The sequence below is a fragment of the Polyergus mexicanus genome, unplaced genomic scaffold, assembly GCF_030449975.1.
Source record: "Polyergus mexicanus isolate NDT 795.1 unplaced genomic scaffold, iyPolMexi1.0 SCAF_9, whole genome shotgun sequence".
Lineage (NCBI taxonomy): Eukaryota > Metazoa > Arthropoda > Insecta > Hymenoptera > Formicidae > Polyergus > Polyergus mexicanus.
The window spans coordinates 4372468-4392596 of NW_027223329.1; the positions used below are offsets into that span (position 1 = coordinate 4372468).

The 20129-nt window shown below is 29.2% G+C and overlaps 1 protein-coding gene across 3 annotated transcripts; it reads left to right on the plus strand.

Moving 5' to 3' along the window:
• The first annotated feature begins 879 nt into the window (after positions 1-879).
• Ltn1 (E3 ubiquitin-protein ligase listerin) lies at positions 880-19492 on the plus strand. 3 transcript variants are annotated; one of them, XM_070301548.1, is made up of 9 exons: positions 880-1105; positions 1356-1565; positions 1637-5574; positions 5665-5811; positions 6368-6498; positions 9637-9845; positions 9929-10120; positions 19028-19195; positions 19264-19492. In XM_070301548.1, exons 1-9 carry the CDS (start codon positions 1061-1063, stop codon positions 19321-19323), a joined length of 5100 nt encoding a protein of 1699 aa, XP_070157649.1. In that variant the 5' UTR covers positions 880-1060; the 3' UTR covers positions 19324-19492. The 3 variants fall into 3 exon arrangements, with proteins under 3 accessions (XP_070157649.1, XP_070157650.1, XP_070157652.1); XM_070301549.1 differs by lacking the exons at positions 9929-10120; positions 19028-19195; positions 19264-19492 and adding an exon at positions 8202-8290 and having other exon boundaries at positions 9637-9749; XM_070301551.1 differs by lacking the exons at positions 9637-9845; positions 9929-10120; positions 19028-19195; positions 19264-19492 and adding an exon at positions 8041-8191.
• Positions 19493-20129: the final 637 nt, after the last annotated feature.

Consider the following 20129-nt stretch of genomic DNA (forward strand, 5'->3'; position numbering starts at 1 on the left):
TTACCAAGTTTTGAGCGAATTTGATGCCAATTTGGCAACAATTTGTTATCAAATTGCTTACTGGGTAGTTATGTTAGCAAGCTTTGCTTGGTTCTTGCCGGCAATCTGCCAGCTTAATCGGTAATAACAACTCGTGTACCAAATTTGTAGTCTTTTTACTGATAATAATTTGTAGCAAGCACTTGGCAATATCTGTTAGAACAGACGTGGCTGACTGGGTATATATACCTGAACGATCCATTCTTTCATTTGTACATCCGTGAGCTAGACTTTTCTGAATTTTTGGACATATCGCTTATCTTTCGAAGCTTTGCTCATCTCGAAGAAAATTTATAAGAATTTTCAATTATAAAAGAGGAAGTAATACTTGAATCAAATCATGAGTTCGTAAATACTTAATTGCTTAAGTCCGGATCTACAATAGATATGTAGTAAGTCCTAATGCCCGTATCAGACCACGCATTAAAAATTGAAAATTGAAGATTAAAGATTGGAATTTGACCAATCAGAACAAAAAGGACTAAAATTTCTTTGTCCTGATTGGTCAAATTTCAATCTTGAATCTTGAATCTCAATCTTCAATGAAATTGACTAATCACAGTCGAGTATTCTCCTCATACTTGATTGTGATAGGTCAATTTCTTAAGGCTAAAGGCTTACTACACCTATTGTAGATCCGGACTAAAGGCAAAATCGAAGTATACATACAGTGATTTTTGAGTGGGAAAGCATGCACCATTAGTGGTTTCTGGTGGGAAAGAACGCAGAGGAGTTTAGTAGTTTTTAGTAGGATTCACGAAACCCTCTAGTGGGATAACGATGATCCGAGTTGGCAATACTGATCGAGACTGAGAATTCATTCCTCAGCGTTGGTAACCATAAAACCTGAGTTTCACATTATTATCGGTATCCAATATCAATTCGGAGTTTGCCTGTCACTCCTGTCAACCCTTAACCCGGGCTTTTGGCTATCTGACTATTAATTTGTGGTTAAAGTCACAGTCACAGGTCACAGATATTGAGATTAATCAAATTCTTTTCACGCCATTGAATTTTTAACATGGGTAAAAATAAACAAGCACATCGAACCAAAAATAATGCACGGGTAAAAGAAAATGATATATAAATTATATATGATTATAAGCATGATGCATAATGATTGTAACATGTAACTTAAGTATGCATTATTTAAATATTCATTATTAGCGTATGTTAATATATAATTATTGTTACTTGAACAAATAATTTGTTTATGGCAATATTTTTACTTTCGTATCATTAATGACATTTTTTATATTATTTTTATTTTTATACGTTTGAAATATCATGTAAGATTTAAAAAAATCCTTTTCTAGCCATCAAATAGTAGTCGCAGTGCAGAACTTTTGGGAACTGCAATGCCCAATTATGTTGGTTTCTCAGCAGTTAAAGATGGAGGATATGTTCCTGTTTTACCTGGTCTATCCTTATGTTCCTTAAATGAAGGAGAAATAAACAATGTGGATGCTAGTTTTCAAGTATTACTAAAAAAAATGAACAAAAAAGATGCTACAACAAAGTACAAGGTAATTATTTTGATTTATTAATTGATTAATTTGCCTAAGTTTTGTAAAATGATAAAAGTATGAATGTACAGGCATTGCAAGAGTTTGCAACTTTGTGTCAAGATGCTGAATTATCAATAATAGAAAGCATGTTGTCTTTTTGGCCACGACTGTATTGTGCTCTATCCATTGATATAGATCATAGAGTAAGAGAAGCTGCACAGTTAGCACATGCAGCAGTTGCCAAACGTATAAGGAAAGGCATAGCAATATATTTAAAACAATTGGCTGGTGCTTGGTTTATTTCTCAATATGACACATATCCTCCAGCAGCCTCAGCTGCTATCAATTCTTTCAATAATACTTTTCCACCATGGAAGATAATTGATGCAATTGTTTATTACCAACGTGAAATTTTAGTATATATTAATGACAATATCACTGTACACACAGCTCAAACATTATCGATGCAAAAATCTCTTACTAAAGAAGAAATGGAAGCCAAATATCAGAGGATATTAGTAGCGAATCTGCAAGGATATAGTTGTTATTTCAACAAAGTTCCACTTCATGAAATAGACAAAATCTTAGAGATTCATAACAAAATTTTGAACAATTCAAAGTTTTGGAAATTGGCTAAACACGATGCTTTGCCAGTAAAAACAGCTTTCTTCAATGTATTGACATCTATAATGGAAAATGCAGAAAAACTATTACAAAATGAAAAGAAAAGAACATTGACTACTATTATAAATAGTCTTGATGAATCTGAGCCTGGAATTTTATCAGCTGTATGGGAATCCATGCTTATAGCTACAACTAAAATTGGTGATTGGTATCTTGTCGTAAATATTGATAAACTCGTACTACCGAAATTATGGCATGTTTTACGATCTGGTGGTCAATGCTGCGCCAGCACTGTTTATCCAAATTTGTTGCCTTTTATCAGTCAATTTTCAAAGCTGAATGTCAATACCAATGATCTGTACATGAACTTCTTTGACAACATGCGTCAGGGATTTTTTGCCAAAAATGTGCAAATGAGTCGCTCAGAAACGATGGCTATAGCGACCTCTTTTGTCGAATGCCTGCGTTATTCAATTCTCATAAATGTCGAAAATATAGATTTATGCATTTATCTTCTCAAAGAACAGCTTATGTTATTTATAGAAGCATGTATGACAGATAGCATTTCTATGAAACAATTTTGTTTTGTCAAAATAGCACATTTAGTACAATATTGGAGTAAAAATCGTATTAATGAGGGATATAAAGCATACATTTCTTTAATGCAGCAATTTTGGAATGAATTGAGATTGTTGTTTACCAAACTCATAAATATATCAGGAGATATTGTAACATCACATACTATAGATACAAAAGATTCTCAAATTGAGTTTTTATTAATTTTAAAGAATTTACCAGATCACACCCGTAAGAAATTAAAAGTAAACTTTTCTGATTTAAGTAATTCTATTGCAAACCAGTCAAAAGTAAAAATTACCGATATTTCTACAGATACAGTTTTTAACGCAGAACTTTACGAGTTTGTAAATGCACTCTGTATAATTTACTTTAATAACATGAACAACCAGCAATCTATTGAATATATCAAACAGCTGAACAAACTTATAAAACATTTTGCAAGTAGAGAATTGTTCATTGCGCTTTCAAAATCATTTAAGTTTGATAAGAATTTCTTTAAATTTTACAATAATAACTTGAGACCCTTATTATTGAAAAATTCGGAAATAATAGGACAAATTACTGAATTAATATTCTATTTTATTAAATATATAAATGATAAAGAAAAAAATGAAGTTTTAGAATCATTAATTGAATTAAATGATATGGCAATAACAAGGAACGTAATATATTGTAGTTTATCTGAAAGTAATAGAAATGATCATATAATAAAGAAATGGTATACACAAACTAGTGTAACCAAGTTATTAATTTCTGTAGCTAAAGAAATTGTTTCACCTGGACACAATAATTTAGAAAAAAATCAGAATCTGATTTTGTTAGCGTTTGAAACTTCGGCAACTGGAGGTTTATTAGTAAATGATGAAGGAGCAAATGAGATTGTGGCAATATTTTGTGATTCATTAAATGGAACAAATGATAATTGCTCTATGGAATTTATTACATTTATGACAAAGTTAATGACTTTAATATGGGGTCAAAAACAAATAATATTATGTGCTGTACAGATATTGAAAACGTTTTTTGAATTATGCACTCGAGAATATGATGATTTAACTACTGATATTGTGCGCAATAGTTGGAAAGAAGGACTTATAAAAAGTAATGAGATATTATCTGATTCAGAATTTAATGATCTTGTTAAAAGATGTGCAATTATAATTTGGAATAAAATATATAATACATGTCATGTTAAGGATATATTAATAAATTTGGCAACAGATGTTTTAGAAATTATAATTAATAATAATAACACAAAGTCTCATTGCATTAATGAAACTATTTTATTATTTCTAACAGCATCTGATATAAAATTATGGATTGCAGAAGCAACCACTATTGCGATATATGGTGAAATAATGACAGGCAACTTATATATAGATAATATTGAGAAGAAGATACGAATTTTCGATCATTATATGTCTATTGATATAACGAACGATATAACTTCGGATAATATGATCAATTGTTTATTATGGGCTTTATTTACCACAGATTTGCTTAATAATCTATATAAGAGATTAAGAAGTTCTAATACTACAGATGTTAACATATCTTTAGATTCAAAAGAAGGTGTTGAATTATATGATCTAAATTTACCAGGAATTACAGAAATATTGATAAATATTACATATGTAGCTAGTGTAGCTGAAATATACAATAAACATTATAAAGCCTCTAAACATTATAATGATGTTAATAAGCTTTATGATTCATTAAAAAGCAGTTTTATCAATCTGGAAAAATATTTTGGGAAATATATCCATAGTGATGTACTATCTCATATACAAAAAAATCAATCAAATTATGGATATATGCTACCATATATGATTCGTACACATTATGCTAAATTTAAAATGAGTGATAATCCTGTAGAGTACTATGAAAATTGCAAAAATAATGAAGGAGAATATGATGAAGAAACATACATGCAAGCAATTCAAGTCTTAAGCGATTATTGGATACCAGAAAATATTCCGTCATTAACAAATAACGATATTCATACACTAATTGTCACCAGAATTGCGATATGTCTCAAAAATGATAGTTCAACTTATACTACAATTGTAGAAAAGATTATGTTATATGATAAAAAAGATATCGCACTTTTAGATTATGATATTTCTAATATTTCATGGAATCAGCTGTGTTTGTTGCTAGAAGTTATAAGATTGCTTAAAACACTTGTCCAAAAAGTTCCATCAAAGTTACAATATGAACATTGGGATTTTATTTTGATATCTCTTACTACATGGCAACAGTTATTTATTAATTTCGAACTTAATTATACTGATATTAAAATAATGGCATTAATGATAGCAGTTAATCAATTATACTATGCAGTTCAAACTTTAATGAACAAACATGAGCAAGAACCAATACCAGAATTATCTCCTGCACTTTTGGATGAATGGATAAATGTATTTGCTAATTGCATAAATAGTGGTATTGTCAAAACTTGGATGTTTTATGCAGATTTATACAATCAAGATAATTTAAAATCTGTTATATTATTAGATTGTTTAGGAAAATCAATTAGTATTCTTGATAAAAATACATTATTCGAAAAATTAGACGAATATTCTGAAATAATTAATTTCAATGAGATGTTAGAACTGTCTCTGAAATTATTACAATCTCCTATACCTAGTATTCAATTAGGAGCTTATTATGCATTGAAACATATGGTATCAAAACTTGTACAATGTGACAAAATTCTTATCGAATCTGATAACTTTGAATCAAACAATTTTAATATTAGGAGATTCAAAGCAGTATTATTAAATACACAAAATATTGTAAATACAATGCTCATGGAGTTCAAGTAAGTTCGTTTAATAAGTTATTTTATAACCATTTTTAATCAGATGTGTGTGTTGTGTTTATGTTTCTTATTATATTATTATTTTTTCAGATTATGTGATACAACAAGCTGCACAATCCAACCGTTTACAGATTCTTATACATATACATTAGGATATTTGCTATTGTGGACGGTTGTGTTAGATATGTGTGCAGATGCTCATAGTGATTTACGGTATCAATATGCTGAAATATTGAAGTAAGTATATATTCTATTATATATACATTATTTTATATATACATATACATATTTTATATATACATATATCTCATTATTCTGTACATAAAAGTATTATGGTAAGATTATCGAAAACTAAATATTTTACGAGATATTTTATTTTTTATATCAAAATATGTCAGATTAAGATATAAAATAACTCAAAAAGTACTTAATGAAAAAATACTTTATTATAATGTTTTGAAAACCTCTCGAGATAAACTACAAGAACATGCAATAAAAAATGGGATTTCCATTTAAAAAATCAAAGTTGATCTTCAATTGACCCTTAAGGTTAAGTTCAAGGTCACCATTCGATAGAACATATCCGATTTACTTAAAAAGTGTTCGCGATTTTTGATAAAAGCTATTTATTTTCATTTTAAAAGGGGTGTACGGGTGGTCTAGGACATCTTGTGTGTATATATATATATATATATATATGCACATATATTTCCATATGTGCAATATTTTAATTTTATTATTAATAACTTATATGCTATTTCTATGTATTTTTAACATATGTCATGAATTTTAGGAATGATTTTTTTCCTTGTCTATTAAATAATATCTTTAAGTTAATGCCCGTGGAAATACTACAGGATAATAAAAAAAAGACTGTAAAATTGTTGGAAGCATTTACCATTACTCCATCGTTTAATTTTGGAGGTACTATTAATATTGATTACAAACTTTCACATCCACACATACACGCATATACGCGCGCGCGCACACACACAACAGTGACCACCAAAAATAAAAATCCACCTCATGTAAACTGAAACTGGTTTGCTTGATAAAGTATTATCCATGGAAAGAAAAGATATGTATATAGATTTTTTTTTAATTAGAAATTTATTTATGAAACATTTTTAATTATCTAAAAGATCAATTTTTTACTTAATGTATAAAATATAACATATTTATTTCTAAAAAATGCATTTAAGGGTGAAAAATCAATTAAAGTAAATATAGTAGCTAAATATAGTATTTCAATATATAATAATATTATTTTAATTAATATTTAATGTGATTTTTTGTAACTTCAATAATTTTTTCAAATCTTGGTATATTTTAAATTACATTTTGCAAATGTAAGTTGAAATTCTTTTATGCTAGTTATAGTATGTTAAAATAGGAATTATTATTATTTATTCCAGAAATTTATCAACTCTATTATTCAGAATTGTCTACAAATGTTTAATCGGTTTTGAATCTGGAGACTGCAGAGATCATTCGAGTTATTAATTTGATAGGAACAGAGAAAAGCCTGGCTTTTCTTTGTTATATATTTTGGTGGTTGTTTGCAGTCTCCAGATTCGAACTCGATCGAATATCTGTAGGCATTTCTGGATAATAAAATTGATAAATATATATATATATATAGTTATACCGAATATATATATATACTAGGATGGATCAAATATAAACGAGACTTGTTTCAAAATTATTTATATTTGATTAACACATATAAAAAACAACATAATTATTTTTCTACATAGCATCTACTAATGTTTACACATTTTTGCCACTGCATTGGCAGTTTTTATCCCTGCTTCATAAAAAGTAGCAAGACGAGTACGAGGTCAATTGCGCACGAAGTCTTCCACTTCATCGTTGTTGGAAAACCTTTCTCTCGCTAAGGCTTTTTTAAGAGATCCAAACAAATCCATCATATTGAGAATGCACATCAAAAATGCGTCTCCTTCTATTGCATGGTGATTCAAAAGCCTTTGAGAGATTTCGACTTTTACGACATTCTGATCTGCATTTGAAATTCAAGACACCCATCGTGCAGTGATTTTTCGAAATCGTAACTCATTCTGATTGTTTGCACACTTCCATAAGTATGCCATTATGCCAATCTCTTTACTAATTTTACATTTATTCATTGTTGTTCATTGATTGTCTTCCATAAAGTCGCGAATTTGTTGAATTCTCATATTCATTTCTCAAGCATAATGCTTGTCCTTGGTCGACGCGCATAAGTCAAAGTTGCAACTTCTTCACGACCTTCACAAAAAAACTTATGCCATTTGCATACTTGAGATTTCGATAATGTATTTTTACCGAATTTTATATGTAATCTGCACAAAATTTTAGCTATTTTAACATGGTCATACATCACAAATTTAATAATTATGCGTTGCGCAACAGAGACAGGCACCTTCTGTTCACTCATCATGCTTACTATTGAACAAACGATTGCAGACACAAACCCGCAGCTTAGAGCGGGTCTAAACACGTCTACTAACAGCCCAATATTCACAACAACGAGCGTGAAAGTATCCTACTCCTATTCAGAAAGTCTCGTTCATATTTGATCGACCTACATATATTCGGAATAACTAATAATAACTCCTATTTCAAAGCACAACCAACACAGGAGGATTTGGACTCACAGAATTTGCAAAATTTAATTCAAAATATATCAAGAAAACTTCAAAAAATGGTTATTGAGGTAAAGGGAAGTCATATTAACTATTAATTAGAATAATATTTTATCGTTTTCTGAAATTAAAATACTATATTATTTTAACAAAATTTTTATTTTGTCCTTAAATGCATGATCTTACAGCATTAGACACATACATTAAGGGGACTAGGCAGTCAGATTTGACAAAAATGAAGTTTTTGGGGGGAAATTTCTTACAAAACAATGTATTGAAATCGAAACTTATCCTTTAACAAAATGTATATTAGAATCATAAACTAAAAAAAAAAATTTTTTTAGTTGAAAATATGCATTACGAATGGCGCTGCAAATGGCTGATCGGAAATGATTTTTAAATAAGTTTTGCAGCAATTTTTACTTAAAATAAAAAAAAATAGCGACTTGTAAAATTCCTTCAAAATACATCGGGTTCTACATTGAGCCTGTAAAAAAGAAATCAGAACAAAATTATTAAAGTGATGGCTATAAAATGGCGATTTTTTTTTAAAGTTTGTTTTTTGTCGAAAAAAAGCTATTTGATTTTTTTTCTCAAAAACTAAAATTTGTACAGATTTTTTAGAGGTTCAGTCTGAAATTATACATATTGTGAACATGCACAATTTTTTTCAAGTCGATTTGAATCTGCATTTAAGTTATCACTGCAAAACGAAAAGAAAATAAAAAAAACGGAGGAAAACACGTTTAAAGTTTTGAAAGATTTTAAAGTATGATTTTCGATATATACCGTGTCTAATGATTTCCAGTAGCATAATATTTTTATCACACGTTTTATACACAACAAATAAAACAATCATATTAAAATAAGAAAAAAATCGATTATTTCATATTCAAGATTAGGATTATTTATATAAGAATCATTATTATCAAATTACGATTACCTACGTTCGAGCGAAAACTAGTTTGTGCGCCGCTCAACCTTTTCGGCTACTAAATCCACAATTTTGCTAAATTAAACGGCATTTTACTCAGGAAACAACAGTTTCGGAAAATAAAAAAGATATCGATTTTTTTGACTACCTAATCCCCTTAAATAAATAAAAGATTGATTCTTTTTAGATTAAAAACATTTAATTAATAAATAAATTATAAATTTTAACAAAAAAAAAACTATAACATACTCTGTCTTTCAACTTTATGAAGCAAGCTAATTTTATAGATATGATGGCTTTTTGCTTTATTGGTCAATAAAATATGATTATAAGTGCGCTTTGCTTGACGCTATTTTCCTGTTGAAGTCCAAAATTCTTTGTCCTAATTGATTAAACGCTTTAAAGTGAAAATAACGTTGAATGAGATACACACACATCCTATATATACCATATATATATATTAATTTTATTATTATATTATAGAAAGTTGGACAGAATGGAGATTAGATCATATTGTATGCTCGTTATATACAAATTGCTTACGACATTTACCAGTATTAGTGAGACAATGGCTGAGTACAGCTGATAGTAAAGTCAGTGCAATAATAGATAAAATTACGAGTCATTATATCAGCCCTATGCTTTGTCAAGAAGAGCTTAATAATAGATTAGTTAATGTTGAAAATATGCAGGTATATTCATTAAAATTTACTTATAAAATTATTTTTGTATTTTTAAACTTTGTAATTTAATTTTATATGTGCTATATTTATAGGTAAAGGTGCATCCAACAACAAGGGAAGTAATAGCTTTATATCAAATGGATGACACGAAATTGGAATTAAGCATAGTGCTACCGTCAAATCATCCCTTAGGTACAGTAAAGGTAGAATCTGGTCAACAGATTGGTGGTACAGCAAACTGGAGAAACTGTCATATGCAACTCTCTATATTTCTCACACATCAAGTAAGTATTGCAATAAATTGATTATTAAAAAAACATAGTGTATATATGGTGTGCTTCATGCACAGATGTCTATACTAAACTAGATTGCTAACTTGTCACGATTACAATAGCATGACTTGCGTCCGATAGGATTTCCGGTATATGAGCGAAAGAACGCTATGTGACGCATATACTATATCATACAGCATAATTCTCTATTATTTTTTAAATCGACTAATATTGTATATGTTGCTAATTTATTTTTTTTTATCAGAAACTTTCTGAATAATATTATCCATACAAGCAATGTTAAGCACAGTTTTTGACTAGTTGACACACACCGACGCTGTAAGTAAGACTCAAGGTGCGAATTCATGGGACGTTCGTTTCAACATCAAGAAAAAAAAGCTGGATTTCCTCAGCTTCAGCGTCAAGCTGTGCTGTTGGCCATATGAACGAGATTTTTTTTTCCTGAATCGTGCTTCTTCCAAAATAACGACAGGAAAAAATGCGTGGTAAAATCCATGTTTGTATCGTTCTATGAATATTGGATTTACCCAATAACGTTTTCTACGATAATTTCTTCTTTCCTATTTTTGTAATTCATCATTTATCAGAACTGCTGCTAAAAGTTTCTTACATTGCCGATTTTGTTCTGATAATTTTTTCGTACATTCGCTTAACCACGTAATATTTATTTCTGAATGATATGATTCACATACGATTACATGGTATTGACGCTATAAATTCGATGCTAAACCTTTTTCATGCGTTTTTCACAATGTAATGTCAACTTTAATAACGTGACCTATTTTGACGCTAAAAATGAGCGTCGAGTATCAGCGTGAAAAGGCATCTTTACACAAATGACATGATTTACATACACAGGATCGCCGCCATTTTCTCTCATATAATCGGAAACCTTATACGACACAAGTCCGAAGGCTTAGTTAGCAATTTAATTTAATATAGACATCTGTGGCTCCATGTCAAATATATAAAATTTATGATTATGATTATTATTATTATTATTATTCTAATAACAAATTAGAAAACCTCTGATATAAATATAAGAATATTGAATATTGAAAAGGGCTAATAAGAGCCGGTAGTAAGTCAATACACCGAATTATTTTAAAAAAAACAATCAAGAGATTTTCTTTAATGATGTACGTTTTAATCCTTCCTGTGGATCATCTTCAGCAAGTTAATGGACAAAAGCTCGCATGTCTGGACATTCGGTTTCAGCTCCTGTCTCCGCAGTGAGTCTCTTATCGGTTCCAGCCATTAAGAGATGGCATAATGTCCATAGGATAGGACATTACAAAGCTGGAGAGAATTAAAGATCGAAACATAATAAAATTCTATTCAAAGTGAAACAATTAATAAAATGTAACGAACAGGAGATTCATCAAATTAGTTTAAAACAAGACAAAGAGTCGAGATCAAAGAAACACAAACATTTGAATGTTAGAGACAAACGACACACACTGATACAAAATTAAATAATAACAAGACTAACATAGAAAATCATGACTTTGCAAACAACAGGGGCGGCATAATATTTAAAGCGCGAGAGATTATTTAAATTTTTGTTAAATTTTCTACAATTAAAGCATACATATAGTGGAGATATTCTGTGTCCATTTGTCGGTTGAGACTATTTTTTTGTCTTATAAATAACATTTTGAATATCAGTCTTTTACTAAGGATAGATTCCTCATCCAAAATCTCAACATTTTCCCAATCAAATTCATAGTTTGTTAATCTATGGTCAATGATCACCGAATGTTGCGACGTGTTTTTTATAATGTGATTGCGATGTTCATTAATGCGTGTTTTTAATAATCTACCCGTTTGGTCTATGTACAATGCATCATAGTCTTTACAAGAGATCTTATACACATATTCATACGTGATTGTCTCTGCAGAGAATCTTTATGTACTTTGGTAGAGTATAATTTATTCAGAGTAGTATAAGAGAGCATTACATTCTGATTACGGACCACATGTTTAAATTGTTCAGACACTCTTGCAATAAATGGAATTTGAAAAAAATTTTTTTACGGTCATCATTATCGTCTCCATTAAAGTCGTTCAATTAATGTTCAATCTTTTTTGTCGTTTGTTTGTTAAAAAATAGCGTTTTTAGTTTCAGAGGACCTCAAAGATGAAAGACAATGGATAACCATTCTCAAGCAGAATTTTAATTGCAAACTCAAGATTTTTTTTATGAAACCGTGGATGAAATAAAATAGCTCTATTCACCAAACCCATTACAGTGCCTTTTATGGCAGAGAATGTTGAGACTCAAAATTTTGATTGGGAAATATTGAGATTTTGGATAAGAAATCTATCCTTAATAAAAGACTAATAAGACTAATAAGACTAATAAGACGTCAAAAAAAAAAGTCTTAACCGACAAATGGACACAGGATGTCTTCATCATACATATGCTTTAATCGTAAAAAATTTAACGAAAATTTAAATAACCTCTCGCACTTTATGTATTATGCCGTCCCTGTTGTCTGCGAAGTCATGATTTTCTATGTCAGTCTTGTCATTATTTAATTTTGTATCAGTGCATGCCATTTATTTCTGACACTCAGATGTTTGTGTTTCCTCGATCTCGGCTCTTCCTCTTTGAAACTAATTTGGTGAGTCTCTTCTCGTTACGCTTTACTAATTTTTTTACTTCGGAAAGAATTATATTATGTTTCGATCTTTAATTCTCTCCAGCTTTGTAATTTCCATCCTATGGACATTATGACATCTTTTAATGGCTGGAACCGATAGGAGACTCACTATGGGAACGGGAGATAAAATCGAATATTAAGACATGCGAGCTTTTGTCCGTTAACTTGCTGAAAATAATCCAAAGAAAGGATCAAAACGTATATCATAAAAGAAGATTTCTTGAATGATTTAAAAAAGATAGTGATGTATTAATTTACTGCAATTGGCTCTTATTAGACCTTTCCAACTGTTATATTATTATTCTATTAGTTGTACAAATGAGTCCTTGAAATATTTTTCCGGTTTAGTTCATGTAGTACTCCCTTTGCTTCGTTCAAATTTTTTTTATTTTTTGTAAGCAAGGTTGGAAATGTGTGATTTGCTAAATAATTTCTGTTTTGCGAATTTTTTTTTACATTTGAGTTTAATTTTCATCAAGCAACACATCGCTATCGACTCTTTGTTCGAATTTTTGAAGACCTCTGAAAATTTATTCATGATCACTTATGTCAAAATAATCTTATTTAAAACATAAATTAATATGCACATATACTATATGATACAATATTGATGCCAAGAAAAGAGTAATAAATTGATTCATGGTTTTGCAATGTTCTTTCTTTGTTGAAATTCATAAAGAATGCGGTATTAAACGAGAAAATTATCGGTGAAATTTTCTCTATTATTTAATAAAATTTGAGATAATGTTAATTATCCTTCCAAATATGTCATCTCTTTTAATGTGAAATCAATACTAGTAATTGCAAAATAGCGGTAAATTATATTGTATTTAAATTGCTTTATTGTACACCTAATAAATACGTTTTCTTTAACAATATAATTATTATAAAATAAATATTAATATTAATTAATATAATTAAAATTATCATTATTAATTTTTTATAATATTAGTGAAAAGTCTTTGAAATACTATTTTTTAATTTATTACTTAATTAATCCTGAAATGATTATTACTATTTGTATTAATACAATTGATTGCGCTGAGTGAAAATTATTGCTAGATACATACACAGACTTCTATATGCATATTATACTTAGACTGCTATTACGACTTGGCCTTATTCATTTCTTATTTCAAGACCATCTTAACTAATGTCTTAAGATGCTTATACGACTCTGTGATTGATTTATGATACCTTAAGATTGTATTTAAGACGGTCTTAAATATAAGAACCGATTATGAATATGGGCTTATGTTTCATACATAGACATAGTACATCGAAATCTACACCGAGAGTTAAGGAGTGGGAGTCGTTAAATATTAGACAGAGATAGCATGCTTAGTATTACCATTCTATCTTTATCTTTCATCCCCTCTACTTTTCTGTTTCTCAGTCAACGAAGACTTCTTTACATTACCACGCATCATTAGAAAAAGATAGATTGATGATCATATAGCAGCTATCTCTTTCTATTTTTTGACTATTCTGACTACAGAAAATGTAGAGACGCGCGGTCTATATATTATACGTCTATGGTTTCATATAATAGTGAATTGACACATCCAACAAATTTGTTGTACGACAAATGAAATATTCGTATTACGATCAACCATTTTCACATGACTTTAATATTGATGAATTATTTTAATTGGTATAAAAAAAGTTAATAAGTTAACGTTAATGCATTTAAAAATAACTAGTTTAAATTAAAAGTTAACACGTTTAAAATTAAGTTAATTTAAAAGTTATTAATTTTTTAACTTTTTAATTTAACTTTTAACTGTTTAACTAATTACTATCCAACTCTAGAAACAAGGGCAGCCATTTACAATTGTGCAGAATATATAAGTATATACAATGTTTATGTAAGAAATTGTAAGAATATAAGTGTGTGTAGAAGCCGTATTCCAAAATTCACTGCCAGTACTAGAAGTCTATAATATACTTTACATAAACTATAGATTTTCGGTACTGGCAGTAAATTTTGGAACATGTCCAGAGTGTAGTTTAGTTGTGTAGTTAATCCAACCTATATATATATTTTGCCCAATTGTAAATGGTTGCTCTGGCTTCATTAGCAACATCGTTGATGGTGGTCTAGGTATAATGTATAATATATAGAAGTCTGTAGATACATATTTATCTAGAACCAAACATAAATAATATTAATAGCAAATAGGATTTTACAATAATGTATGCATATTTTGATATAATAAACATTATAACGCTATTCAAAGTGACTACAATGATGTATGATTCTTCTTTCTCTTTTATTGGCACTGAGCAGGGGAAATGGTCTAGTTCACTCTGCCATCAACTAATTAGCTTGTAGTGTATATTACATCTTTGTGTACAAGATTAAATAAACAAAGATAATAAGCAAGGTTAAATGCAAAGATTGCATTTGAACTGTCTATTACTTAAGCACACAAATGCACTGTACATTGCATTATTTTGATGTGATAGTTAGTATTATCAGAGAAAGATTTTTGAAAGAGTTTGAATGTGTTGTAGAAAGAACTTTTTAACTTTTTCTGAAGGCCTGAGAGCATAAAAGATCTATTAGTTTGTGTCAAGGAACAAGTCTATAAGATGTGATTTATGTCTTGTAAGGTAAAGTCACAAACATAAGTCGGCAATGTTATTATTTTGCAATGGAATAGACTAGTATATAAATTATAGTGATTGGACGTAATTCTGCTGGAAATGACGATTTCATCTATTGTCTAATTTTAGCTTGAGAAATCAAGGTTTAGGGGTAAAAAAATAATATACCAGGTATATAAATATGAAACCGGAATTTGCCCATAAATAGCCCTAGTTGTCAATGTAGTTACCGTCAAACCGCGTCATTGGCGCCATTTTCTTGTTTTGACATCTGATAAAGATTTTCAACTCACAACAATACAAGTTTCATACAACAGCATAGTTTTTAATAGCGTTGAACATGTCGAATTTTGTGCCTGGAAACTATGATTTGCGGACAGCATTGATTGTTACCACCAGAAGAAAACTGCTGCAGAATCACATCGAATGCTTGTCGAAGCTTACGGTGAGCATGCTCTTGGTAAATCACAGTGCTTTGAGTGATTTAAAAAATTCAAAAGTGGCGATTTTGACGTGAGAAACGAAGAACATGGAAGAAGGGTGTGATCTATTATGAGCTGCTAAAACCTGGCGAAACCGTTAATACTGAACGCTACCGACAACAAATGATCGATTTGAATCAAGCTTTGCGTGAAAAACAACCAGAATATCAAAAAAGGCAACACAAAGTGATTTTGCTTCATGATAATGCACCATCACACACAGCAAAACTGGTCAAGGAAACGATTGAGGCGTTTAGTTGGGAAATACTTTCGCATGCGGCTTACTCACCAGACTTGGCTCCATCCGATTACTACTTATTTGCATCGATGGGACACGCACTTGCTGAGCAGCACTTCACTTCTTACGAAAATGTACGAAAATGGCTCGATGACTGGTTTGCCTCAAAGGAGCAACAGTTTTTTTGGCGTGGCATCCACAAATTGTCAGAGAGATGGGAAAAATGTATAGCTAGCAATGGGCAATACTTCGAATAAAATATTTTTTATCATTTTCATACAATAAACGTGTATTTTCTATACAAAAATTCCGGTTTCATATTTATATAGCTGGTACTTATATTTTATTTTTGAACATCCTATATATGTAAAAACTGACATGTTTATTTAAGTTTATATGTGTAGTATACGTAGGACTATTTCTGTAAACTAACTTAAATATCCAGTTTTTCATTGTCAGACTGTATAAATTTTGATTTTTACAAATTTTTGTTTATTAATAACTTTTTTGTAAACAACGAACGACAGTTAAAATCTTCTGAGAGTTACTCAGGGCGACGACCTTGATAACATATGTCAAGATCAAGATCATTGGGGCTGGGACCCTTTTCGCTATATTTACTAAATTTTTTTATATGTTTTGTTATTACATTTTTGTGTTTTGAGAATTATTTTAAGAACAAAATTTGAAAATTTTGAAAGTATGTTAATATTTTAATATATGTAATATATTTAAGATAATAATAGCTTTTTCTCCTAGCTATTATTAGTTTATTATAAGATATATTAAATAAAATAAATTTTTTATACAATTACAAAATGATCAATATATTTTCAAAATTTTAACAATTATTTTAAATATAATTCTCACACAAAATGTAATAACATTTATATAACAAAAAATATAACAAATTTTGTTGAGATGTCTGTGGAATTGAACTTGAATCCACTATGTGATAGATTGAACATTTTTGTACTGAACCATCATATATTTCTTGTAAATTCTTTTATATTATCAGTATTTATCTAACAGATATTTTTACACTTTAATATCGATATAATCGAAAAAAAATCAAGATAGCATACTTGTCAGTTTATAAATTTGCAATTGCTGAAAGACAATGTCAGCCAAGAATTAACAATCGTTTTCTCCTTGTCGCTTTATCGTGCTGATAATACATAAAGTATCAATGAAAAAGCAATAAGTAAAAAAACAATAAATTGCCAAGTCTAATAAATGCCCGTGTTTTACATACTGTATATTAGTTCACTCTGTGAGTTATTCTTTTACTGTTATTATTTATCATCATACGATTTTTAATAATATATATAATTTTTAGATATTATTGATACACACACACACACACACACACACACACACACACACACACCGAGTGTCCTAGACCACACATATACCCCTTTTCTTTTAAAAACTAAGTATTTTAGAGAAAAACGTTTTGAACAAAAATTGTATGGTTTTGAGGGGAACATAAGATGGTGTCATTGGTTTGACCTTGGATGGCATCGTTAAGGTCAAGTCAAGGACACCTTTAATTTCTTAAATGGAACCCCCTATTTTTTATTGCATATTCTTATAGATTATGTCGAGAGCTTTCCAAAACACTATAATAAAGTATTTTTTCATTAAGTACTTTTTGAGTTATTTTGTATTTTAATCTGACATATTTTGATATAAAAAATAAAATATTTTGTAAAATATTTAGTTTTCAATAATCTTACCGTAATACTTTTATATACAGAATAATGAGACAAATCAATTAGTGCCAAAAAAAAACAAAATTATTTTAAAAAATACATTGTAAATAATTTTCTTAAAAACAATTATTTTTTTATACTAATTGATTTGTCTCGTTATTCTGTACATAAAAGTATTACGGTAAGATTATCGAAAACTGAATATTTTACGAAATATTTTATTTTTTATATCAAAATATGTCAGATTAAAATATAAAATAACTCATAAAGTACTTAATGAAAAAATACTTTATTATAGTGTTTTGGAAAGCTCTCGACATAATCTATAAGAATATGCAATAAAAAATAGGAGGTTCCATTTAAGAAATTAAAGGTGTCCTTGACTTGACCTTAACGATGCCATCCAAGGTCAAACCAATGACACCATCTTATGTTCCCCTCAAAACCATACAATTTTTGTTCAAAACGTTTTTCTCTAAAATGTTTAATTTTTGAAAGAAAAGGAGTGTACGGGTGGTCTAGGACACTGTATATACGCACAAATGTGCATAAACAAATATAAAATTTATAAAAAGTGGGCACTTTGCCCCATAAAACGATACGCTAGTGGAATAAAGATAGCGTGATCGTTGATCCTTTTCTATCTTTCCTCTCCACGATGCGTCCACGCGAGCAATGCAATCGTGTGTATACATATACGGACATACACCTCTACATAGAGATCGAGAATTTATTTCAAATTAGTAACCCTGAAGTCGCAGTTTCGCATTGTCACCGCGCGAAGTCTCCAATATCAATTCGAAGTTTGGACGTCACTTCTGTCGACCCTTAACAGTTGCCCAAATAGTTTTGTTATAAAAATATTTTTATTTTTGTGAAATTGATATTTTACTTAAAAATTTTTTTATAATAATTTAATTTTATAACACAATTATTTTATTTTTAATTAATCAAATTTTTTACATCCTAAGGAAACAGGAGCATACCAGATTTTTATATCATTTTAATTTATAAAATTGTTTTAAACCATTTAGATTTTATGCATACACATGTATGTGTGTATATATTCTAATTGTATCCAGATATTTTTTCCGTGCATATTGTGATTCTTTTGACAAAAATAAAATCTATTTTTTAACTGATAGAAATTTAACAATATATTGAAATAATATTTTTTTCTCTTACAGAATGGTTCCGTTTGGGATGGTCTCATAATGTGGAAACGTAATTTGGATAAGAAATTTGCAGGCGTTGAAGAGTGTTACATATGCTTTAGTATTTTCCATATTAACACATATCAAATACCAAAATTGTCATGCCATACTTGTCGTAAGAAATTTCACACTCTCTGTTTGGTAAGCATATATTATTAATTTTAAGAAATTTATTTAACATTATTATATATGTTGTTTTTTTATTTCAGTATAAATGGTTCAATACAAGTCAAAAATCTACTTGCCCGATTTGCAGGAATGTGTTTTAATTTAATTTGAAAAAATATTTGTGGATAAAAACAATATGTTGTATGACAATACAAAACACAATTTAAAAATAATGAAAGAGAAGAACAGTATATATGTGAAATAAATATATATGTAAATATATGTATAACATTATAATTATATGTATAAAAATAAATTTTTAATAAGAACTGAAAGAGAATGTCAACGATAATAATATTATATGCAACAAATTATAAAGTAATATAATTGTATTGTTGACTACTTTTTACAGAGTGTACATAGTTTTCAATGCCTCGTTTTTAATCCGCCTGATCGAGAAAGCAGACAGGTTGTTATTAACATAATGATGATCATTCGAATAAATCTACTCGTTTCATGATTCATCATTTAACGAAATGGATAGATCTATCTTTTTCCGCTATGCTGCTATAAGTACTTAATATAAACATAATAAGCATCAATAACACTCGATATTTAAAACAAAGGATAACACTAACAGGTATTTGTTTTATTTGAAACAAGCTTGTAAAAATTGTTACTGACGACTGAAAAATATTTCGGAAAATGAAAGAGAAAACTCAGAAAGGATGCAGAATGTGTGCAATTCATAAAAAGAATGATTACACTAGATTATTTCGAATTTTAAGATATCGCTGCACAAACTTAATTGCTTTGAACTACATACTTCTATATATACTAGTATTAGACTGCCAATATGGCTATGTCTCACATATATGTAATACTCCTATATTGCTAACAGAGCTCAGAAATCCTTGAAAACATTATGGTGTGGAACTAAAGTAAAGAATAACAGGAGTGAGCATAT